Here is a 15998-nt window from a genome sequence, read left to right as displayed (position 1 = left end):
AAATATGCTAAAAATGACAATGAAGAAATATACTTTCAGTAAGTATATGAAGATTTCCAATTAATTCTTCATATCCTACTCTTAGGAATGCACATGTGTATTTATTTATGTTATATTCAGAGCAACAACTGACAAAATGATCTCAAGATGGAAGCTACTGCCTGAGAACAATCTTAAAGCAAAGCATGTGAATGGTGCTCAAAGTGATTCTGCCAAGACTAACTTTCTTGTTTGTTCAATAAATGGTGCTGGGAAAACTGGGTCGCTACATGCAAAAGAATGAAGCTTGACCACTACCTCACACCATACACAAAAATCAACTCAAAATGGATTAAAGAACTAGACATAAGACCTGAAACCATAAAATACATAGAAGGAAATATAGGCGAAACACTACGGGATTTGCACATCAAAGACATCTTTACAGACACATCACCCAAAGCAGTGATAGTGAAGACAAAGATAAACAGCTGGGACTACATCAAATTAAAGAGCTTCTGCACAGCAAAAGAGACAATAACAAAAGCAAAGAGAAACCCCACCAACTGGGAGAACATTTTTGCACCCAACACTAATGATAAAGGACTGATCACAAAAATCTGCAAAGAGCTGATGAGACTCAGCAACAACAAAGAAAATAATCCAGTCAAAAAATGGGCAGAAGAGCTAAAAAGAAACTTCTCTGAAGAGGAAATGCAAATGGCCAATAGACATATGAAAAAATATTCAACATCACTTGTCATCAGGGAAATGCAAATCAAAACTACCATGAGATACCATCTCACACCAGTGAGAATGGCACATATTAAAAAAACTAGCAACAACAAATGTTGGCGAGGATGTGGAGAAAAAGGAACTCTTGTGCATTGTTGGTGGGAGTGCAAACTGGTCCAACCACTATGGAGAGCTGTGTGGAGATTTCTGGACCTACTAAACATAGAGCTTCCATATGATCCAGCAATTCCACTCCTAGGTATTTACCCAAAGGACACAGAAACATCAATTCCAAAGAGCACCTGCACTCCTATGTTTATAGCAGCACTGTTTACAATAGCTAAGCTTTGGAAACAACCCAAATGCCCAAAAATAGATGACTGGATCAAGAAGATGTGGTACATATATACCATGGAATATTACTCAGCCTTCAAAAAAGATAAACACATGCAATTTGCAGCAACATGGATGGCACTGGAAGGGATCATGCTCAGCGAAATAAGCCAAAAAGAAAAAGAAAAATACTGGATGGTCTCACTAATAGTAGGAATCTAGAAAACTTAAATAAGGGACCAGGAAAATGAATATAAGAAAGTGAAAATCAAAATCAACAAAAAACTATGAACCAGAGACACTTTTTGGGGGGTGGGGGGCGGGAGGGGAAGGATTGGGGTCAGAATGGGGCGTTTGCAATTGTATGGGGGAATATAAAAATAAAATTTAATATTAAAAAAAAAAAGACTAACTTTCTTATTACATTCTTGGTTAAAAACAACAAAAAAGAAACAACAGTTTTATCCAGAAAATGCTAGCTTGGTTTCAGAGAATAAATGCTTATTTGGAAAAAGAAATCATGAAAACCAAATGCAATTGTTTGATCTGTGCATAGTATTTTGACAGTCTCCCCTCCATAGACGAAATCTAACTTCCCTCACCTTGAAAGTGGAAAGGACTAAATAACATATACCTTAATGAAAAAGGGCTTTACAATAGGGCATTGGGCTGGAGGTGGAAGCACTCTGAAGACAGTTACAGCCTAAAGAGGCATGAAATACTATTAAGAATTGGATGGCTTTTAGGGAGGTTGCAGGAAAGTAAGGATTTTCTTGTTATGTAGTGGCAGAAAAATGTAAGATGGCTATTGTCTGTAGTAAGGTTGAATGTTAACAGGGCAAAATTTTAAATGTACCTAATGAGCTGGATGGTCCAGCTGAAAAGATTTCCAGGTAGCCTAAGGTGCTGTCTTGGTTTCTTCTGGTTGTTTATAATGAAATACAAAAGTAGAGAGAAAAGTCCAAGAAAGGACAATTAAAGAAAAAGGGAACCAGGATTTGCTGATTCTAAAAATCCCTGCCTTGCCTCCCTGGTGGCGCAAGGGATTAAGCACCACACTATGAAGCAATCCTCAGTCTCTGCAGCACAATTCCCAGCCAGCCAGGGTCTTGAGCAACCCATATGGCAAAGCGGACCTCTCCTGTCTAGCCCACTGCTCCCCTCAGCAATGTATTTCACTCAGTCTGCCTGTTCTGTTCCCCACTCTGTCTCTGGTGAATCCTCTCACCCCCTGCATCTCTGCCCTGTACCCCAGCTCTTGTATGCATAAATAAATAAATCTTTAAAAAAATAAAAATAAAAATCCCTGCCTCTATAACAAACAATGCTACAATTATGAAAAAGCTTCCAATTAAACATCAAATCTAAGGGACATTCAGGAAAGTATGGTCTAAAAATCAAGATGCAGAGGTGACTCTGAAATTCTTTAAGACTTCAGAAAAAGCCAAGTCAAATAATAGCACATTTAAGAAGTTTGAGTGCATTATCCCACAGTTGTATTAGGAAAAGCACAGGTCAGAGAAGGAATTATCTCAATAAAATTCATGGGTACAGTCTTTTCTATTGTGAACCACAATAGGAAATAGGATATCTAATAGACCCACAGCTCTTTTGGCATCACCAGCATGGTCTGAGGACAGAGAGGGCACAAAATGAAGAGACTCCAAAACTTCGACTGTGAGGAAGCAAGGTAACAAAAGGGTTCAAAACACTGCTAGCTTCCATGAAAAAAGGAAGAATGACTCCGAGGGCAGAAACAAGAACACAAAGGGCAGAGCAAAGAATCCAGGAGAATAATCTCAGGGCAGGAACAGAACTGAGCTAATCAAGCAACTGCCAACACTTTCTTGGCAAGAGGCCAACTTGCCATGGTGTAGTGGCTATTGTGCCTCCTGTCTTTCCTCTTTTGAACAGAATAGTTAGTGATAATCTTATGCTTGACCCACCAATGTATACTGGATATTTGGGGGGTCAACTAGCTTATCTCTTCAGTTCTCAGGTCTTCAGATTGAGATTAAATGGGCTCAAGGACACTCCTTTCTATCTGAAAGTGATTTAGAAGATAAAATACTAGACTTTGAGTTGATGTTATAAAGAGATAACACTTGGGGTAAAGAGACAGAGGTAAGTTCTTAATAGGCAGTATGTTCTTCATGAACAAAGCATGTAAATAATTTGCAGCTATAGAACAGGCTGTGTTACTTTTAAAACACATTCAAATTCTTGACAGTTCTCCCCTCAAAATACCCTTCTGCTTGACTGCGGGACAGATTAAAAGACCTTTTTTTTTTTTTAAAGATTTATTATATTTATACAAGAGCCGGGGTACAGGCCAGATGCACGGAAGGGTGAGAGGATTAACCAGAGACAGAGAGGAGAAGAGTATAGGCAGAATGATGAAATATATTGCTGAGGGGAGCAGCGGGCAAGACAGGAGAGGTCTGCTTGCCATCCGGGTTGCTCCGAGGCCAGCGGGGATCGAACCGGCGCTGCAGAGGCTGCGGACAGCTTCACAGCGCTGCGCTCAACTGCCTGCACCACGCACGGAGGCCCAACTTTTTATTTTTAATTGAAGTATACTTCAAATATCATAAAATTAATGATTTGTTAATTTTTCTTTTTCGTGGATAAAAATTACTATTTCCCCCATTACAATCCCTTGTGTTCCCTCATCCCTTTCTCTCCCCCCTCTTAACTTCAGAGCCCCTCAGAATATTTGTTAATGTCCACTAGTTTTTGGAAGTATTTTACATTATCAGATTGAATGTCCAACATTTTTATTGTTTTGTTGTTGCATGTGTCAATATTTCATTCCTTTTTATCTATTCATCACTTGACGAACATCGTATGGTAATTCTATGCTTGACTTTTTAAGGAATACCTGTTTTTAACAGCAGCTGTACCATTATATTTCCATAAGCAGTGTCCGAGGCTCCAATTTCTTCATATCCTCAGCAACACTCCTGGATTTTTTTTGTTTATTTACATTTTTACTGTTGTTCTTATCATAGCATACAGAGTGGGTACAAAGTGTTATCTCATTGTGGTTTTGATTTACATTCCTCTAATGACTGATGATTTTGGGCATCATCTCATGTGCTTGTTAGTCATTCGTATATCTTTGGAGAAGTATCTACTCAAATTCTGTACCTACTTTTCAATTAGGTGGTGGTCTTTTCTTGTTGAATTATCAAGAGTTCTTTATATATTTTGGATACTAGATCCTTATTAGATATGTAATTTGTAGATATTTTCTCTGTTATACATCATTTTTTAATCCTTGATTTTACAGAGCTTTTAACTTTGATGATGTTCAATTTACTTCCTTTTTCTTCTGTTACTCATGCTTTGGTGTCAGAGCTAAGAATTTACTGCCAACTGCAACAGCATGAAGATTAACCCTACATTTTCCTCTAATAGCTTTACTATTTTAGCTCTTGTATTTAGGTTGGTGAGTCATCCAATTAGACCTCATATTAAAAGGCCATTATAAATGTAAGGGACAGGGTTCCAATCTCATTCTTTTACATATGGCTATCCAGTTGCCCCAGCACCATCATTTGAAGAGACTGGGATATTTTCCCCCAATTAATGGTATACTGAGCTAGAAAATTGGGGGACAGCAAGTATATATGTAAAAATGTCACAATGCTTTATATTGAAAATTTAGTAGCCTTTTCCTCATTAAGCATACTCCACTGCCTTCCCACTCCCACCAGTTGCTGTAGTTTTTGTTAGATTCCAATATTTTGAAAAAGTTGACTTTCCAGATTTTGCCAGCTTAACAGGTACTTCTTAGAAGACATTGATTCTTAGAACTGGCTACTCCAACACTTCCCATGATTAGTGAATTCTTACAACAACTAGAACATGGTGAAGTTACAGTGCACAATTTTTGAGGTTATGTTAAAAAAGCATTGTGACTTTCCTTCTTTTTCTGTCTCTTGGATACTTCATTCTGTGAGAAGCCAGTTACCCAAGAAAACTCTAAAGCAGACCTGTGCAGAATATCACATGGCAAGGAACTTAGGTCAGCTGCCTATCATGGAAAGCAAGACCATGTTAAGTCTTCACATCACTTATTAAACTAAAACCTCATGAGAGACCTTGAGCCAATCATCCAATTAAGCCATACCTGAAATACCTACTTATAAATACCCTGAGATAATAAATGTGTTGCTTTAAATTAAGTTTCAGGGTCCATGATTATTTATAGCTGAGATCCAAAAGATGAGAAGAATTAAGTCATTCAATGATTTCATGGAAAGAATGTTTCACACAGAGGTAATAGCAAATGCAAAGGTCCTGAGTAAGGAAAGGTCTTTGGCATGTTTAAAAAAAAAAAATGAAAATTAACATGCTGAACCTCAGTGATGGAAAGAATAAAGAAATCACCAAAGTAACAAAAAGTAACCAAAGTTAGCTGCAGCAGGTCTTAAAAACTAGTAAAAATTGGTAAGTTCTGTTGTAGTCAATGATTTATTAGCCATCAAAAATGGAAACCAGACTATATTTGGACACAAGAAAGCAAGAGCAAAGCAAAAATAACCACCTATCCATTGACAGCTAATTAAAGACAATTCACTGGTCTGGCACCCATAAGAAACTTGCAAAAGGTGAAGGAAAGGCAGATGAGTAGCACCATAGAGGGGCAAAGACTAGACTTTTGAGAATATAACCTCATCAGTAACTGAGTAACTGTGTAACTCTGACAAACCAGTCATAGTTGAACTAATAAATACTTGATTGAAAAGTGAACATAAAGAATTATATTAATGAAACAGAAACAGTAATTCCAAAGGGCACCTGCACACCTATGTTTATAGCAGCACTATTTACAATAGCTAAGCTATAGAAACAACCCAAATGCCCAAAAATAGATGACTGGATCAAGAAGATGTGGTACATATACACAAAAGCATGGAAGTTTAAAAGTAAAAAAACCTAGTTTTATTTTGGTACTTCACCAGCTTTGTGAACTTTGATAAATTACTTCTTTACTAACCCAATTTCATTCATGAGATAGTAATATATACATGAGCAATTTCACTCTTTTAAAAGATTAAATGAAATAATATGTGACAAAAGTTTCTTTGAAACTACAAAAAAAGACAAAAATTAAAATTTCCAAATGTTAATTTGGAGAGAAATAAAAAACTAATTGTATCATCACACAGGGAGTCCAAGAGTAGGAATCATAAAATTCTTTGAGAGCAAGAACCAAAGTCTTTATATCATCCCCTAACACTTATTAATCTTTGTAGAGCTAAATATCATTATAAACTTATGCAAAACCACTTTTATAAGGGTGCTTTTTAAAACTCTGAAAGGTAAATTCATTGGCAAAAAAGTTCACATAATGAACATGACTTTAATGCCTTTGTCTCATCAGGCAGTCCATAGTCACTGCCAAATGAAAAACCGAAGTAGTTGCATATCAACAAAATGATTTTAAATCAATTCTCCAAAGATGTGCACTTGTCCTTGTCTTGAGCTAGCCTAAGACACAAGGTTTAACAATTGGTGTAAAGGTTAAAAGAACTGCAAAAGAAATTTCAATTGGATAACAAGTCTTTAAAATTAAACTGAATTTGAATTTGTAAAATAATACTATCAATATATAAAAACTATAAAATGAAAAAATAAACATGGTAAAATATAGATGATGTTATTAGAGACATTTTCAACTAGTGAAAGAATAAAATAATACCTGTGTTTTCAGATTTTATAATAATCTGAGGTCATTTATGACTAATAAGAGGTACTGATCTCTTTATCTTTAACCAGGAAAAAGAATACTACAATTGAAACAAGAAAAAAATTATTAGCAAAGGATATAAACATTAGACATTATAAAACGTGACAGACATTATTTTGTTATTACAATGCACTGATTCATTAATAGAGAATAAAGTAGCTGGAATAAACTGGCTTATATGCTTGGTCTTTATATGTTCCTTCCGCTTTTTTTAGTAACCCATCTTAGGTGGTACTCTTTATGTACAGCATAGATTACAATTAAAATAAAGTTTTAGAAGAAGTAACACAAATTTGACCAAATTCAAAACATGTATCCAACAAACACAAAGTTAATGTCAAGTAGATACTGTAGAAGTTACTATATCAACCTTACATTCCAATGATCACTTAATTCTTAAGACATCAAGAAAAAACAGCGAACTAGTAATGCAAATAAAATACATTTTGAGGTTTAATGAACAAATGATACCTTGCTTGAATGAAAAACGTTATTAATATTTAAAGAAAATATTTAATTTAAAGAAACAAGCCAAAATAATAGAAAAGTAACTCAGGAAAAAAAAAATCAACTTTTATAGGTAATTACGAACCGAATTTTCTTCCTCTTCTTCCAGTTCTCGCTGTTGTTCTTCATGTCTTTTAGCTTTGATCTCCATAGCTTCTGTAATCAAGTCTCTTAAAATTGATACAGGTTTTGCATTCTTGATAAAAGGATGCTACAAAAGTAAAATCCAATGATATAAATTAAAAATATTCCTCTGAATTCGATCTTAAAAATATGAAAACAATACATAAAGGATAGCTAAGATCAGGTTACAATGATTGCTCTTTCACCTAGAACTAAATGCATAGGTTAAGAAAACAGAACATTTCAGCTGCTTTAGAAATATATTTTGCTCTTACATCTATTAGTTTTCTAAAAAATTAAAGCACATGCACAAAAATGCAATCCTATAAATATAACCATATTATCATTAAAGATATAATAGTCTGAAGAAAGTATAGATTAGGAGGTGAAAAAAAGGGCAAAAATTAATAAAGAACAAAAGGATGCTTTTATGACATATACAAATAAAATCATTCTGGTATTAATTACAGAAATGAATTGATTTTAACAAATTGATTAACAAATTGACAGCCAGAATCAGTGGTCAAAAGAATGGCAACTATTTTGTTACTTCTTCTACATATATTCTATTTTATCATGTTTTAAATAATTCAATCTTTTCCAGTGGAAGGAAAAAATGGCAATAAAAGTACTTTTTAGAAGTAAATATTATCTCATGTCTATACATACATATATAAAACAACTTTTTGTTTCTTTTTCTTTTATGCCACCCTTATCAAGTTAAAGTTTCTGAGTCAGCTAAAATTCTTAAAAACAGAACAGCAGTGACTAGCGTACACCAGGGTTTTGTTTGTTTGTTTTTTTTAATTAATTTTATTTTTATATTCCACATACAATTGCAACCCCCTTATTTTGACCCCAGTCCCTCGCCTCCCCATCCCCCAACCCCCATAGAATGTCTCTGGTTCATAGTTGTTTGTTGATTTTGATTTTCACTTTCTTATAGTTATTCATTTTCCTGGTCTCTTATTTAAGTTTTCTAGATTCCTGCTATGAGTGAGACCATCCAGTATTTTTCTTTTTCTTTCTGGCTTATTTCGCTGAGCATGATCCCTTCCAGCGCCATCCATGTTGCTGCAAATTGCATGTGTTTATCTTTTTTGAAGGCTGAGTAATATTCCATGGTGTATATGTACCACATCTTCTTGATCCAGTCATCTATTTTGGGGCATTTGGTTTGTGTCCAAAGCTTAGCTATTGTAAACAGTGCTGCTATAAACATAGGGGTGCAGGTGCTCTTTGGAATTGATGTTTCTGTGTCCTTTGGGTAAATACCTAGGAGTGGAATTGCTGGATCATGTGGAAGCTCTATGTTTAGTAAGTCCAGAACTCTCCACACAGCTCTCCATAGTGGTTGGACCAGTTTGCACGCCCACCAACAGTGCAGGAGAGTTCCTTTTTCTCCACAACCTCGGCAACATTTGTTGTTGCTAGTTTTTTTAATATGTGCCATTCTCACTGGTGTGAAGTGGTATCTTGTAGTTTTGATTTGCATTTCGCTGATTGCAAGTGATGTTGAACTTTTTTTCATATGTCTGTTGGCCATTTGCATTTCCTTTTCAGAGAAGTTTCTTTTTAGCTCTTCTGCCCATTTTTTGACTGGATTATTTTCTTTGTTGTTGTTGAGTCTCATCAGCTCTTTGCAGATTTTTGTGATCAGTCCTTTATCATTAGTGTTGTGTGCAAAAATGTTCTCCCAGTCGGTGGGGTTTCTCTGTTTTGGTTATTGTCTCTTTTGCTGTGCAGAAGCTCTTTAATTTGATGTACTCTCAGCTGTTTATCTTTGCCTTCACTATCACTGCTTTGGGTGATGTGTCTGTAAAGATGTCTTTGATGTGCATATCACGTAGTGTTTCACCTATATTTCCTTCTATGTATTTTATGGTTTCAGGTCTTATGTCTAGTTCTTTAATCCATTTTGAGTTGATTTTTGGTACACCATGATTTTTTGATGACTTTTTTCTTTGAGGTGAGAGCATGACCAAGTAAAGGGAAAGGCTGTAAGTATAATTTGGGCTAGATAGCCTTTTTTTTTTTTTTTTTTTGAGGCAACAGTACAGTTTCAAATGTAATTTTTATAATTGTTTGTCAGTATCAGATATCAGGTAAAAACTGTTATTTTAATAAAGGTCCAACAGAACACGGAAATATTCTTAAAGACAAAAGATTTTCATGCACAAGTAGAAATTTGGAAGAGATTTAAAATGAACATACCATTTGGGAATACTATAAGAATCTTATCAAATTACAGAAATACTAGGATCAATGGCAAAGAACCAATATATTCTTTTTTAAAACAGTTACCAACTAAACACCATAACATGAAGTCTTAATATAGCTGTGCTGGTGACTAGTTACCCACCAAAATAGAGTTCTGACTGGTCTACGACTGCCCAGGTGTATGCTGTATTTCTCAGCTTCCCTTTCAGCTGGTTGTGACTATACTGAAGGCAATGCAAGATGAGGGCTAGTGCTGGGTTCCACTTGCTGATCTGGGCCTTCAAACAATATGTGAGCACCCTCCCATGTTTTTTTCTCTTCCTGCAAAGTGATAAGACAGAAAAAGAGAGTAACCTAAAGGATGATGGGACAAGAAAAAAGGAAGCCCAGTCTTATTCCAAAAAATTTTAAAACACTGACAGAAAGATCACAAACAATAATAGAAGATATGAGCTTTGTCCTTAAGGAATCTATAAAAAGGAATAAAAGACAAACACACACAAAAAATTATCAAAGGACTTACAAGTTACATTCATGATGGTTTAGCACAGCATATATAAAGAGCTATAAAAATAGAATAGACGAGGTAATCTCAGTTGCCTCATACAGAAGAAACAGATCATTTTATTAAGGAGGAAAAATATGAAGAAGGCCAAAAAGAAATACACAAAGATAGGGATGTATGCTAGGACATAGTAGGAATATCTGTCTAGCCAAAATAGAAACACTACTTAAAAAGCAGTGTTGTCTGAGTTTAGATACAGGCAATAAGGATAAATATTTAGGATGAGATGCCTGAATTTTGTCTGAGAGACACTTTAATTAAACAATAAAGCAATGTAAGGAAAAGAAAGTCTTTCATACCATAATCTTGCAGCAGAGTTTAGAAATGAAATAGAAGTAGGGAGAAAGTGGGAATTAAGAACCTAGATTAAAAAAACTAGCTGCCAAATAGATAATAAACAGTAAATGTACTGAAAGAATTCATAAGATTTAGTGATTGATTACAGGGAATTAGTAGAAATATTTATCTTTTAAAAGGTATGGAAATCTCAAACTTTATTATACTTTATTTTCTCAGGGAAATTAATGAGTCAATTCTTCAAGTCATAGTTTCATTTATTTGGTATTTAAGAAATGCCAAAGTACCTATATGGTTCATAGAGTCTACTGAAAACTTACTTTCATGCAGTTCATTGTGAAATGACCATACCATGATATGCTACCTTTAGTTTTTAGATCTTAACATTCTTAATCTCCTAATATTGGTATGTCTGATTTCATTTGTACTCATGCTCTCACTACCTAACTGTTGCAGATGTAGATTTAAGCAACAGGGAGAAACTGGCTAATAAAGTTAAAAGAGTGCTTGAAGGAAAAGCCATGTTATTTGATTATCCTTGATAGTGAGCAGAGAAGATATAACAGACACATAAACTGATTTTTAAAGAATATTTTTAAGGATTTTGCTTAAGTAACATGATAAAATTAAATATGCAGAGGAAGACAGAGAGAACAGAATAAAAACAAAAAGCCAGAGAAAATAAGTTGGCAAAATATAAAATATGACAATTATGATTAAAATGTTATTAGCTACAATTATGTCAATATAAGTAACTGGGTTGAATTTCCATTTATTAAATACTATTTTACTCAACTACTAAAAGACACTAAAAACTACAAGCTTTTTCTACATGAGATATACTCCAAATAAATCTAACTCATGTTTCTAGAAGAGGCATATTTCCAAGAATTTGGATTGAAAGTCAAAGATGAGCAATGAAATATTACTCAAACATAAAGAGACATCAAGAAAAATATGATCTAAACCAAAAGTAAGGGCAACAAAAGCGACATTAAACTAGCAGGACTACATCAAACTGAAAAGCTTCTGTGCAGAGAACAAGATGATCTGCAAAATGAAAAGGCATCCTACCAAACTGCAAAATATATTTGTAAATCATAGGTGTGAGAAAGTTAACAGCCAAAATACAAAAGTAACTCATGCAACTCAATAGTAGCAAGGACCCAAAAAAGCCACAATTTGATAGAAAAATGGGCAAAGGATCTAAACAGACATTTTTCCCAAAAAAAAGACATACAGATGGCCAACAGGTACATGAAAAGGAGCCCAAGATCACTGATCATGAGAGAAATACAAATCAAAACCTCAATGAGATATCACCTCACACCTGTTGGAACAGCCTTTATTAAAAAAATAATGAGGGGCCTCCCCGGTGGCACAGCGGTTGAGCACTGGGTTGCGAAGCTGCCCGCAGCCTCTGCAGCGCCACTTCAATCCCCGGCTGCTCCCCGGCCACCGGAGGAGTGTCCCACATGGCGCGCAGACCTCTCCTGCTGCCCACTGCTCCCCTCAGCAGTGTACCTCGGTCCTTCTGCCGGTTCTGCTCCCCACTCTGGCTCTGGTGAATTCTCTCACCCTCCCGCGCTTCTGATTGTACCCAGTGTTTGTATAAATAAATAAATAGATAGACAGATAGACAGATAGATATAGATGAATAAAAATTTTTAAAAAATAATGAGTATTGATAATTTCTCACACTGTACTCTGTTTCTCTGAAAGAGTGTACCTAAAATCTGGCAGAGAACAATTTTCTTTATTCCAAGACACATTAAAATAAAGTTTAATACATTAGTACAAAAAAAAATGAATACTGTCAAGGATGTGGAGAAAGCAAATCCTTATGCACTAGTGGTAGGGATGTAACTTGTTATAGCCACTATGGAAAACTGTATGGTGGTTCCTTAAAAGATTAAAAATAGAACTATTGTATCATCCAGCAATTCCACTTCTGAAGAACCTTGGAACACTGTTCTTTACAAAGAGCAAAAATAGGGTAAATACATAAATTTCTTTGATTCTCTTAAGTTGTCTCAATTTTTTAAAGAATAAAGCAAATATCATAAAACACTATTTGATATGGATCTCAATGTAGAAGAGAAAGTACTTAAGAAAATTATAATATAATTGGGACAGAAAGTGAGATAAAATTTCTATTCCTCACTTGAACTGGTAAAATGAAAAACCCACCTGCCTAAATCACATAGCAACCCAGGACACTACTTCTTCCAGCCAGCCCCTGGGGTCACCTCACATAATAACAGATGTCAGTAAACCTAACATCTCATGGGAGACCACCATGGGGTAGGAGCTAACTTTCAGGTTCTAGCAGGTATGACAATCATTTTCAGATAAGGAACTCAAAACAATGTCCTTTAATATTTCTGGGATTTCAATTTTCTTACCTTTTAAAGACTACTAAAGAGCTTAACTCAATATTTTCAATGAATCTTTTCAGTCTGATTCCTTTATACTTACACAATTATCTATCTATGTGCTATTTGTCCCACTTTTCCTATTTTTTCCCCCTTTTCTTTCTTGTCTTTTTTGGAATTGAATAATTTAGATGCTCAATACAATAATAATGCCAATAGATTCTCAATTAATGTGCTCAAAATTTCTTTGAAATGCTGACAATATTTCAAAATAAATGTTTCAAAATAAATTAAATAATGATTAAAGGCAATATTTGCATATAACACAAAATTCAAAGGAAAGATTCAGGAGGGGAAAAGTATGTTTCCATCATACTCCAGATTCTCAGCTACACAGTTATATTTTTTGGAGGCCAGTTTCTTGCTTAATTTTCCAGAGTATCTATTACAAGCATGTGTATCTGTACATATATGTGTGTGTAAGAGGGTGTATTTGCTCTTCATCCCTCTTGACAGACTTTAGACTACTTACAATTTGTTAACAGGCATTTGTGTTGCTTCCAATGCTTTGTCATTACAATGTTTTATGAATATTTTTACACATGTTACGTCACACATGGGTAAGCTTTTCTACTGGGTACATTTCTAGAAATGTAATTGCTGGATCAAAGAATATATAGCACTTTATTTTAGATAGACACTGTCAAATTGTCTTTTTAGAGAGGGAGCACTAAATTTTCACAACAATAAACATTTAACATCTGCTCTCCTATATCCCTCTACAAAACATTTTTAAAAATAGTACCTGGATAAAACCTGGAAACAACCCAAATGCCCAGAAATAGATGACTGGATCAAGAAGATGGGGTATATATACATGATGGAATATTATTCAGCAATCAAAAAAGATAAACTCATGCCATTCACAGCAACGTGGATGGAACTAGAAGAAATTATGCTCAGTGAAATAAGCCAGAAGGAAAAAGAAAAATATCGGATGGCTATACTTATAGCAGGAATATAGGGAAACCAAGTAAGACATCAGTGTAAAAAAATAGTTAACAGTACAAAACACAACAAAGCAAAAACAGACAATTATAAATCAGAGATATACTACAGGGGAGGAAGAGGGAGAGGAATCAGAGGGAGAGAGGGAGGGTCACAGGAGACTGAGGTGATGGTGCACGGGTGCATTGGTGAAGGAAACTCTATGGGGACTACACCTGAGGGGGTGGGGTCAAGCAAATATTGTTTAAAAATGAACAATGATATAAAAATAAATAAATAAAAATGAGAGATTTAAAAAAAAAGTACCTGGAAAAATCATTTTTTATAAGAACCACTTTTTGAATCCTTTTGTCACTTAACAAGAAATTATTTTCCAAATATCAAGTTTTGCTAATGTGACACAAAACTCTGTTGGGAAAATATAAATAATTGTTAAAAGTAAAAAATTATTTCCATGTGCGTCAAATTTGAAGGCCAATTTTAAAAAAACACCTGATACTTTAAGCAGGGATACTGAAACTCTTCATTTAGTCTTGTAACCAGTATTTACAACATGACCTTTTCAAAGAATTCAGAGATCATGCTTATATTTACATATATCTTAGTAGAGTAAAAAGTCAAAGGGGCAATGCTGGGTCAAGGAATAATACATCAGGAAAATGACATGAAAAACAGTAAAAGGGAGATAAGAACTCATTTTTGAAATGAGACACAATTGGATGTTTTCTCTTAAAACAATATAAGGGCAAAATAGTTGATCAAAAAAAGTAGAAAGGAGGGAAAAAACATAAGATAGCCTGGAAAACAAAATTAAAAATGAGACAAAGAGAACATGCAGAAGAAGAATGGTGTATGTATGTGTGTTTGTGTGGTGTGTGTGTGTGTGCGTAGTGTGTGCATCAACCCATATCTCTTGGGAGGCTTACATCTTTAGATATCATTAATAAAATTCCTGGCACTTCTCGTCATCATTGTCAGAAAGGTTAAAAGGTATAAAGAAAATATCTTTCCCTTACAGGCTTAATCACTGACCTGTAGAAGTTGTGTTGCAGTAGCTCTTTGCTCAGGATTCTTCACTAGGCACTTCTTAACAAAATCTGTGAAATCATCAGACCAAAGTTCTGGCTTCCTGAATGTTGGTGGTGGATTTGTGGGAATCATAAAAATAGCCTAGTAAACATAAAATATTAAAAAAAAAAAAACAAAGTAAGAATCACAACAGCACACCAAATAAACAAATCTCTTTACCTATCTTTTTTATCAGACATTAAATCTAGAAAACAAATTTAAGCTGTTCTAGGATTTCCAGTAAGATTGCAATTCAGGAAGCAAGTCCATCTGCTACTAATGTAATCATTTCCCATTAAATTTCCTCTATTTAAACTGTAGCTCATTGAGCACATCATTCTTTATTTTATCTGTTATTTTAATGTCTCCAAAAAAGAGAGCATTTCTAACCCTTTTTCCAAACTAAGGAATTCTCTACTTAACAGCTATTTCCCCAAATAATGCTACTGCAAGCTAAATCTACATTCCATTTCAGTTTATCAGTACTGCTGCTCAAAATAATTAGCAGCAATCTAATTTGCTTCTGCAACACACACTATTTATGTGTGAACAAAAAACTACTGCTCTGATTTGAAATAATACTAAATGGAACAAAGATTTTTAATTAAAATTAAATATACAAGTCAGGATTCCAAATTAAAATAAAATTTTTCAGGTAATAAATCATTTTATTACTGATTTAATTTAGTATAAATAGTTTAACACTAATTATAATACATTCAGATAGTTCAAAATTCAAAAGCTTAAAACACGTCCCTCCTACCCTTTTTCACAAAGAAAATTAATCCCTGATGGTCTTAGGAAATCACTGCGTATAACTTTTTTCCTGGGCATCTAGAATAGTTGCTGATAAATACCATCACTAAAACATCATTTTCTTTGAAAAGATATAGAAGATATAAAGACAATAATGAAGTTAAAACAAATGTATCAAGCATTCAATAAATGCAGCAACAAATGTGGGTTTCTCACTGATGTATTCAGTGGTGAAAGCTTCTAAAAAACTCCTTTTCTAGAATGTGAAAGTCTG

At 34.5% G+C, this 15998-nt stretch overlaps 1 protein-coding gene across 1 annotated transcript in view; it reads right to left on the bottom strand.

Annotated features, from left to right (window-relative positions):
• The window catches only part of STK3 (serine/threonine kinase 3), a gene marked incomplete at its 5' end in the record, with an annotated part of 334603 nt that overhangs the window by 101367 nt on the left and 217238 nt on the right, over positions 1-15998 (bottom strand). The window contains 2 exon segments of the mRNA XM_084230531.1: positions 7398-7523; positions 14933-15070. Of these exon segments, the coding sequence (XP_084086657.1) occupies positions 7398-7523; positions 14933-15070 (264 nt within the window).

Source organism: Talpa europaea (assembly GCF_964194135.1).
Source record: "Talpa europaea genome assembly, chromosome: 3".
Lineage (NCBI taxonomy): Eukaryota > Metazoa > Chordata > Mammalia > Eulipotyphla > Talpidae > Talpa > Talpa europaea.
Note: the sequence above shows the minus strand (reverse complement) of the source record. Positions and strands in the feature narration are given on the sequence as shown.